We start from the raw sequence: 9,331 nt of genomic DNA on the forward strand, positions 1-9,331 counted from the left end.
AAAGTGATAGAATGCTAGAGATTAAGATGCAAGCTGGAGATTACAGAAATGAGAGACTGAGATGTAAGCTGGAGATGTGAGATTACAGATATGCGAGACTGAGAATGCTGAAGATAGGAGATGCTAGCTGAGATGCGAGAGAGACGATGGATTAGGGGTGAGTGATGAGAGAGAGTGAGCGGCGAATGAGAATTTGAGATGAGAGCTAAGACGGTGAGACAGAACGAACGGGAGACCTGTAAGCTGCGGCTGTGACTTGTGAGGCTAACACCAAGACTCTAAGAGTGAGCTTGAGATGAGAGTGACCAAAACACCTAAGGTTTTTAAGTCATATTATTATTTTTATTCTTTATTTAAATATAAAATAAAATAATTTATAAATTAAATATAATTTATAAATTAATAAATTATATGTAACTCTGTTAGTTCGATCTATTCGATTTTAAATTTCACTAACCAAATCGAACCGATCAACCGAAATATTAAAAAAATTAAATCAAATTAAAAAATTAAATAGACTAAATTAAATAGACAAAATTCAATTCGATTTTACTCACTCCTACCCATAAGCAAGTTAGGTTAGGTTCTACATTGACAGTTTAGCTAATAGGGTTGCTGCTTGTGGAGGCTTCATACATTACGATCAAGGGAATTGGATTAAAGTTTCTCCAAATATTTTATATATCATCTAAGCACAATTGCTGAGCTCCTAAGCATCTTGAAGGGAATCAAATTTTACTAGAATGCTAAACTCATCAAAATTCAATTTACCCTTGTTCCTTAGAAGCTTTATTGCTTATCCAACACAATTTATGCCAAAATCACCCCCTCTATGAGATCATCAACAAAATTAGATATTTTGTTGAGAAATTAGACAATCACTTTTAACCTTTTTTTTTAAGAAGTGAATATACATGCAAATCTTCTTGTTCACCAACCATCTAGAGACAACTTTGATATTGTAATATATAATTATCCCTTTTAGGATGCAAAAATCTAACAATTTCTGATATGATCTGATTTGCTTGTTTTTTATACAGTTTATCCATAGCCTTGTATTTTAAAAAACATGGAGATTGGAGAGAGTTTTTGGGCCAATGAAAAAACTTCTGTTTTCTTTCTTACACAGCAAAAATTGCTTGCATGTAAGAGAGGCGTATGCCCGTTTTTTGGTCCTCTGTTTCTTTGTGAAAGGTTTTTGTCCATCAATGTTGTGTTAGATCGAGAGCCCATCAGTGAGCAAACAGGTAACATTGGCTAATGGGCTGCCTTTAATGAACAGCCCAATCTGAAAAACAAACCACAAATTTTGGATTAGTTCGGTGGCCGTTGGCCCGTCGTTAAATAAATAAGAAAATGAACGGAAATAAACGACCGTGCTGGAAGCCTACAACCTGACGTGGTGGCTCGGGGATTAGCTCGCTGACCTGACGTGGTGGCTTTTTTGTCGCCTCGGTGACTCGGGGAGGACCGTGCTGGAACGGAAAGATCAGGTTTTGGGAACGAGTTCGAAGCTGCGAATCGCAGGGCAGGTAGGTAGGTAGGTAGAGATCCGTTCAGAAGGGAATGGACGGTGAGGAAGGAGGTGGTATAAGGCTGAGCAAGAGGTTCTCCGATAAGGGCGGAGAGGTAGACTACAAGACCAAGGCCGGCACAGCTTGGAGCCATTCTTATCTCAACCAGAAGCCATGGCACCCTCTTTCCTACCCTAATCAACGCCGCAAGTGGATCGCTGAGCAGACCCACGCCCAGAAGCAACGCCGCGCCGAGGATGTCTCCCGTGAGGCAAGTCCCTTATCGACCCCCTTAGCTTTTTCCATCACCCGGAAATATAGTGTATTTCTATATAATTGGAAGCATGCTATCGTATCTTATATCAGTGTCGGATAAACCGGACGTGATTCTGTTTTTTTTTTTTTTAAATTATTGATGATTATTGATGCTACATGAATTTCATGTCTATTCCTGATTCTTAGTTATTTCCTTCTCTATTTCTGTGCTCTCTCTATCTCTCTACAGTATGCCCAGGAGCAGGAGTTCTATCGCCAGACTGCTCTCATCTCCAAGAAGGAGAAAGAAAAGGTTCGTCTTTGTTGCTAACTCATAGTTGGTCACTTGTATTTGTCATAGGAGGATACATTTTGTTTTTTCAAAGTTAATTGTAATTTGTAACGTATAGGTGGAAATGATGCAAGCTGTTAGCTTCATGTATGTTCGGCCTCCGGGGTACAATGCTGAAAGTGCTAAGGCAGCGGAGATGGCTGATGAGAAGAAAAGAGAGGAGCTGAATCAGCCGCCCCAAGACCCAAATACAAATGGAACATCCTCTTCTATGTACTTATCACTTTGTATCGTTCTTATCTATTGTTAGTTGCTAGATTTCCGTTTACTTGGTTCACTCCTTGGGTCGACTCTCTAACTTTCTGTTTTTGTGGTGATTGGGAGTTCATTAACCGATAAGGTGCTTACCTTGCAGGCCACCTGAAACCTTACGTGGTAAGGACCTATTGAGTGGAGAGAAGAAGAAACCAAGGCCAAAAGATGTGTTTGGGCGTCCTCTGCCAACTGAAGAAGAGTTTGAAATTCTAAAAAATGCTCCACGGTATGTTACAGTACTGCCATTGCAATTCAACAGTGAGTGGCATTCTTTATTTTTGAAAACCAATCCATGCAAAATCTCAAATAACGTCTTCTATCTGCGCCTTTAAATTCCACAGTATTTTAGCCAACATTTTATGTCAATAACAAGTGAAATGCTAATGATAGGTTATCTATCAATTTAACTGAATTGCTGTTGTACATGGAAACTGAGTTTCACATTGACAGTAGAAAATTAGTATTCCATCCTTATTTTGACCACATTGATTTTACAGCTGCACAAAGTAATTTTTGTTGATGCTGTCCGTTGTTTATTAAAAACAGATTACATAGGAGCTGAATCTCTGTTCCTGGATAATTGGCTGGCTATTATGTTGAATGCTATCGATTGAAGAAGTACATCTTGTGGTTCTAATATTTACCAAATGCATATATAGTCAATTGGTAGGCCTCAACCTTTGATGAAAATAACACCCGTTTTTTGTTTAAATTCATGGGAGGCACTAGATCTGCAGGAGTATTTTCAATTTGCAATTAAAACCAACTGTAGGTGCTGTAATTGCGTAATTAAACCCCATGTAGTATTTCTACTTATGGGTTGAATGGGAAGGGGGATTCTCCTTAATCATTACATCATGGAAGGGTAGTTAGGCATATGTAGAAAACTAATTATAGAAATCTACTTTAGTGTAGGCATTGTTGTTCACTTACAATTATACTCGTACAACAAACTTCATTCTAGCATGGCGGTGTATATAACATGCTTCAAGTTTCATTATTCTATTTATTTCTATGAATATGACATAGATTGTTTTGAACCCATATTTAATCGTAGTTTTAGTAATTGGATGTTTTCAGGATGGACACAGGAGTTGCTGGTAGGGTGAAACCTTTTGGTGTTGAAGTCCGCAATGTGAAGTGTCTAAGGTGTGGAAATTATGGTCACCAAAGTGGTGATCGTGAATGCCCATTGAAGGACGTTATAATGCCTAATGAAGAGAATAGATTGAAAAGGGATGATCCTTTGAATGCTATCCTTGCCCACACAGATCCTAGTGAGGTCTGTTACTTGTAACATTAAAGTTTTGTTTGAGAAACATGGCAACATTTTTATGCCCTTAAGCATCAGTGGAGTTTGGTATAATCAACATTTTGTCAGCATCTTACTTTGATGTTTTGACATATATTGTTCTTTTGTGCTCACCTGTTGATCAATATTTCGTGTACCATAATATTCTTTGATTGAAGAATAAGTATACTCTGATTCATTCATTTTTCACCCCTGCTGCAACATATTTCTGTCAGCTCACTGAAAATTTATTGGCATGTGGTCCTTTTAAAAACGTATGACTGATCGCTCATGTTATAATGAAATAACTTCCTTCAATCACAAACTTATGTTTGTATTTTCTTAGAATTATGTGTGAAATAATGTTTACTCGACCGGCCCATCTTCCTGTCTTCTTGTAACATATCCGGATACTACATTTTTTTTTTTATATCTTTGGTTTCAGTCCTAAATTTGCTTAGAACCATTTGTTTCTCCTTCAAGTCTTTCCTCCTTTCTGACTTGTCAATATATATCCTATTCACAGTTCATATTATTTAACACCTTGACCATGACTATCCATAGTTACGATAGTTTGGACTGAAAACTTAATTAAGAACATAAAAGAAAAATTATTCGCATGTTGGATTTGTCTGGGAGTGAGGGACTAAAGAGAAGTGTAGGTTAAGAAAAATAATAATGATTTAATTCCTCCCATCACCTGGGAACTTAGATGACAAAAATATTAACATCAGGGGGTTTCCTCCCCTCTTTGTAGGAAACTTGTCCAAATAAGGGGAAGTCTTAAAGGCGACCTTTCCTTCCCATCTCTGCTCCGTTATTCTACATCTAAACACAAACTAAAAGAACAAGAGAAGAAAATCTGAAGTCAGGATGATAGAGCAAATGGTAACCACTTTTGGTCATATATCTTGCCATAAGATTATGATTATCCAAAAATGCTTACTCTTACCCCCACCTTTTCCTCCAACAGTATGGTTGGTTGATGATCAATGTTACAGCATCCTTGCTTTTGTCATGCGATAATTAAGATGTGATGAGATGTATTTCAATTCTCCCTTTAAGGTGTACTAATGTGTCTCTTCTCTCGTGTTTGATAACATTGCAGCCTTTAAAGTGGGAGCTGAAGCAGAGACCAGGAATCAGTCCTCCTCGTGGAGGATTCAATCCAGATGATCCCAACCAGCAGATAGTTGCTGAGGACATATTTGATGAGTATGGAGGTACTTGTTTTTTTTATATATAATTTATTCTAGAGAGCATTTATGTTATCATTTACATGCAATAATCACCATCTAAGTTGCAGGTTTTCTTGGTGGTGGTGATATCCCTGAGTTGTTGACTGCTTTCTCTAAGAAGCCCAAAAAGAAGTCCAAAAAAAACAAGCATAAAAAACTGCGATCAGTTCATTCAGAAAATGAAACATCTTCAGAGGGAGAGAGGAGTTTGATGGAGAAAAAAATTAAGGTGAACAAAAGGAAGCAAAATCATTTAAAGTCAAGTTCATCAGACACTCCAGGCTTTGAAAAGGATCCAGAAAATAGCAGACACAAGCAATCTTGTCTGTCAGAAGATTCTGATGGTGATAGGGATGATCGAAGAAGAAAAATCAGACAAAAGCAATTGTCTAAAGATATGGACTATCCTAGGCATAGGAGGAGTAAGAATAGAAGACACAGGCATTCTTTTTCATCTGAGGATTCTGATCGTAATGAGTATTATGGAAGTCACAAGAGGAGAAGTAAGCACTCTTATTCTTCTGAAGATTCGGACAGTAACAGTGATGATCCAAGTAGAAAGACTAGACGAAAGCATTCCTATTCAACTGTGAGGTCTGGTCATACTGGACATGACAGGAGTAAAAAGAGCAGAAAAAGGCATTCTTATTTGTCTGAGGATGATTCCGGTCCTGATGGTTATCATGGAAAGCACGAGAGCAGAAACGAGCGTTCTTATTCATCCAATGATGATTCTGACCATCAAAGACATTCCAGGAATAAGAGTAAGCATACTTTAACGGCCCATTGTGACTCTCAGAAGCATCACAGACGTGGATGTTACAAGAGCAGAGACGAGCATTCTTGTTCATCTGAAGATTCTGATAGAGACAGGGACGATCAGAGCAGAAAGGCCAAACAAAAGCATCCCATGCGTGATAGGAGTAAACACAGTAAAAGGTGGTATTCTTATTCATCTGAGCCTAAGGATTCTGGTTCTGATGGGTATCACAGAAGTCAAAAGAGCAGGAGATGAGGCTAAAAAAGCAAAAATGGCAGGTACGAACATTCTTGTTCGTCCGCCGATTCTGATCATCGCAGACATCTTAGAGTGTAAGGAGTGGCCACTGGCGCTTGACATTCTTGGCAACTGTTTTTAGTACCCCAGGAAACGAGAGCGAGCGCATGTCGAAGGTTGATTCAGCGAATGAGAGAAAAAAGTCTCACAATTGAATGTAAAAGTTATGTACCTTTTTTTTTTTTTAATATCAGGAGTGTTTAGAATCTCGTACAATTCCTGCCTTACCACCTGATAAACTCGTTGATTAAAATAATTTGATGACAAAGATCCATTATTTGATAATTAGATTTAGCTGTGTTACTTAGCCAAATGGTGACTTTTAAAGTTTTACGAAGCTATGAGGATTTGTCTCCACAGGAAATCATTCATTTGATATGGAAAATAGAACAGAATGGCCTACTGCAAATTTTATTTTTCCATTGGAAATCATCCATTAAAAATTCATCTGATATGGAAATAGATTTCACTGTGTTACTTAGACAAATGGTGACTCTTAAAGTTTTGCGAAGCTATCGGGATTTTTCTCCACAGGAAGGCATTCATTTGATATGGAAAATAGAATAGAATGGCCTATTGGAAATTTAATTTTTCTATTGGAAATCATCCATTAAAAATTTATGCTTAACCTATTCCAAATTCAATGAGTACTAAAAATTTAATTTTTTGATTCCTTAATAATAAATATACAATTATTTATATAATTAATAAAAACATTACATTTGTCCTGTTATACTAGGTTAGACATTAAAGACACTACATCCTACCTCAATCCTCATTATAAAATAAAAGATTTCAAATCAGATTAAAAAAAATTATATAAATTTCTTTATCAAAAACAATCCAAGCATTTTATTATTACCAATATTCATCTTTTTAACATCGACACAAGTCACAAGACCACTATTAAAATTTTAAGGATGTCAAAAAAAAAAAAAAAAGGAACACATTTGTTGTGTTACCATACTAACTTGCAAATTGAATCAACTCTACCCCACAGAAGACAACCTTATATTTATAAAGGATCAAACCTTTCATATATAGGACGGAGGGCGGACAAGGTTTTCTTTTTTTTGTTTTTTGCCCATATTAGCCCAGCGTTATATGTAACCCTACCAACGTGAAAGTTTTGCAAAGGTACCTTTGTAAACAGATTACATATATTAACCCACAAATACAGAGTTCAAATCAACAAGCCTTGCACATCACAGATTTCCAGGTTTCCTTAATGGTTGATCAAAATGGGTTCATAAAGCATATATTCTGAAGCATCAAAGCCCAAAAGGAACCGGGGAAAACCAAGAAAGTAAAACTGAGCTAGTCAATACAGAAATCTTCACAAAGAGCCCTACATAGAAGAGCTTCAGCCTGATTTCACAAAATGGTTAGAAAGGCATTTGGCAATATCTGTGAACGATATCCTATCTTTCCCAGGAAAAAGGGCCTTCAACTTCTCGTCGCAAACAATTTCCTTCTTATTTGTAGGATTCTGCAAAAGAACAGCTAAGTCATGTCACTGCAGAGAGAAATGACAGAACGAGCAATTGAATAAAACGATGCGAAGGACCAAAAAAAATGATGATAATCTGAAGAGGTCAATCTATTTTTACTTTCATGACTTGTAACTATTAAAACTTCCACTCACCCTGAGCAAGTAAAACAGCGAACAACATACACTACGAAAGGAAATTTACGGAGAAGGCAAAAAGGCAGCAGATCCAAACCAATTGGGTAAACAAAGAATCAGCAAACAATATCAAACTCTATTTCAACTCCAAAATATAAGTAAAGAATCACACGCCATGCATTTCAAAGCTAACGATAGAAACATTAAGACTGAGTAATAGCCATTAAGCGGAATAAAGTTTATAGTTTGTACCAGCTATCACGTGTTGGTTATTTCAAGTGATATTTAACACTGCTAACTTCATAGGAGCACGAGAACGAGAGAACTTAGGAACCAACTGATAAGCAGGGTAGCTCTAACATTAGCAAGCGAATTTATACATTCAAGACGATACGCCACCAGCTATCTCCACTAATCTCACGGAACAAAAGTCAGTTATTTGCTAAAAATACATAGCGATGTTACTGCGTAAGATTTTTTTACAGGCACGAGAGCAAACAAATTCACGCCAAAACACAGAATATTCAGCCAGTACAGCTTATCGTGCACGAGACAGGCAATGCAATCAAAACAGAAAAATAAACGGACTCCATTAGGGAAAAATACACAGATTCCATAACCTATTAGAACGGAAAAGTTAGAATGAAGTCTAGAACATATGTTTAACTTGATGACAGAAGATTCTCACAAAGCGGAGAAATAACGCAAAAGTTCTTCTGAAGGTTCAGAGACCGTGTCCTTCCAAATAGTCAAAGGGAAGGCTTCGAAACCCTTCAAGCGCTCATAAAGGAACCTAATGCAAAATATTTCCTTATGTTTTCCCAAATAGTTCAACTGATTTCTGAAATAGTACAAGTGGAATGGGACAAAAATTATTAAATATAAATATAATGCAGCATAGATCCACAGAGAAAGGAGAGAATGAAGACCTGAAGGTTGTGAAGTTTGATGTAATCCCACACTTTCTTGACGGCATCGGTGCGCGAAGCTTCAGAGGCACCGAGAAACTTTCCGAGCTGCGGAGAGACAGGGATCACCTTCTGTAAAGCGTTGCCGCCTCGACCTTTCGGTGTGGCCGTCTTCGCTGCAGTCTTAACACCGGACGCAGCCCCCTTCGCCGCCGCCGCCATCAACGCTCTACTATATGCTCCAAAAACCCTAGTTGCTGCCATACTCACCGGAGAAACGCCGATTGGACCTTTTCTTTCGATTTCTAAAACCCTAGCAGAGTAGGGAAATCACAGTCCACAGTGACGCGCAAGCACAGCGAGCCTTTTGGCCTTTTGGTTCCCCACGGAGGCTCCCTCTACGTTTCTATGTTTGTTAGTTCCTTCAATTAGGGGGCGATTTCTGGTGACGTGGCTATTTGTTATAAGAAGTTGTTAACCCGTGTTGCCATACCAACTGAGGCTGTGACGGAAACGGCACTGTATGTCCTTGTGATTACGTGAAGCTGTTCGCTTAGAATCCTTCGTCCCTCGGATTCAAATTCACAACCTCTTCCCGCTCGAGTCACGCCCCTGACAAGTGTTTCAAATTATTTCAGTGTTATTTAGTACGATTTTTTATTGGCCCAATATTAATTTATCAAAAATTCAATTAACAAAAGGAAAATTGGTTAAAACTTAAAAGGTCATGATTAGAAGCAAAATTAGTCTTAGAAACCAAATATATTTGAAGGACCCAAATTAATAATTTTTTATTAAATAATTTGAATAAATGATCAAAATGTCCATTTATGT

General features: G+C 37.6%; 2 protein-coding genes across 2 annotated transcripts; one reads left to right on the top strand and one right to left on the bottom strand.

The window, feature by feature from the left end:
- The first annotated feature begins 1,382 nt into the window (after window positions 1-1,382).
- On the top strand, window positions 1,383-6,250 carry LOC129323180 (uncharacterized zinc finger CCHC domain-containing protein At4g19190). Its single transcript, XM_054969776.1, has 7 exons — window positions 1,383-1,785; window positions 2,020-2,082; window positions 2,180-2,334; window positions 2,477-2,602; window positions 3,457-3,658; window positions 4,776-4,890; window positions 4,974-6,250. The coding sequence occupies exons 1-7, from the start codon at window positions 1,567-1,569 to the stop codon at window positions 5,918-5,920; spliced, it is 1,827 nt and encodes a 608-aa protein (XP_054825751.1). The 5' UTR covers window positions 1,383-1,566; the 3' UTR covers window positions 5,921-6,250.
- Window positions 6,251-7,104: 854 nt separating this feature from the next.
- LOC129322876 (upstream activation factor subunit spp27-like) lies at window positions 7,105-8,921 on the bottom strand. Its single transcript, XM_054969323.1, has 2 exons — window positions 8,519-8,921; window positions 7,105-7,451 (listed from the first exon to the last, which is right to left on the bottom strand). Exons 1-2 carry the CDS (start codon window positions 8,759-8,761, stop codon window positions 7,326-7,328), a joined length of 369 nt encoding a protein of 122 aa, XP_054825298.1. The 5' UTR covers window positions 8,762-8,921; the 3' UTR covers window positions 7,105-7,325.
- Window positions 8,922-9,331: the final 410 nt, after the last annotated feature.

This window comes from Prosopis cineraria, unplaced genomic scaffold, assembly GCF_029017545.1.
Source record: "Prosopis cineraria cultivar Desert tree isolate PC_DT_omini unplaced genomic scaffold, ASM2901754v1 PC10, whole genome shotgun sequence".
Lineage (NCBI taxonomy): Eukaryota > Viridiplantae > Streptophyta > Magnoliopsida > Fabales > Fabaceae > Prosopis > Prosopis cineraria.

Bases quoted from the DNA above. Each gene is read 5' to 3' on its own strand.
- LOC129322876 (XM_054969323.1), bottom strand. From the start codon at position 8,761: ATGGCAGCAACTAGGGTTTTTGGAGCATATAGTAGAGCGTTGATGGCG. The intron at 7,452-8,518 runs GTCTTCATTCTC...GTTCTTTTGCAG, and splicing joins TCAAACTTCACAACCTTCAG to AATCCTACAAATAAGAAGGA.
- LOC129323180 (XM_054969776.1), top strand. From the start codon at position 1,567: ATGGACGGTGAGGAAGGAGGTGGTATAAGGCTGAGCAAGAGGTTCTCC. The intron at 2,083-2,179 runs GTTCGTCTTTGT...TGTAACGTATAG, and splicing joins CCAAGAAGGAGAAAGAAAAG to GTGGAAATGATGCAAGCTGT. The intron at 2,335-2,476 runs GTACTTATCACT...CTTACCTTGCAG, and splicing joins AATGGAACATCCTCTTCTAT to GCCACCTGAAACCTTACGTG.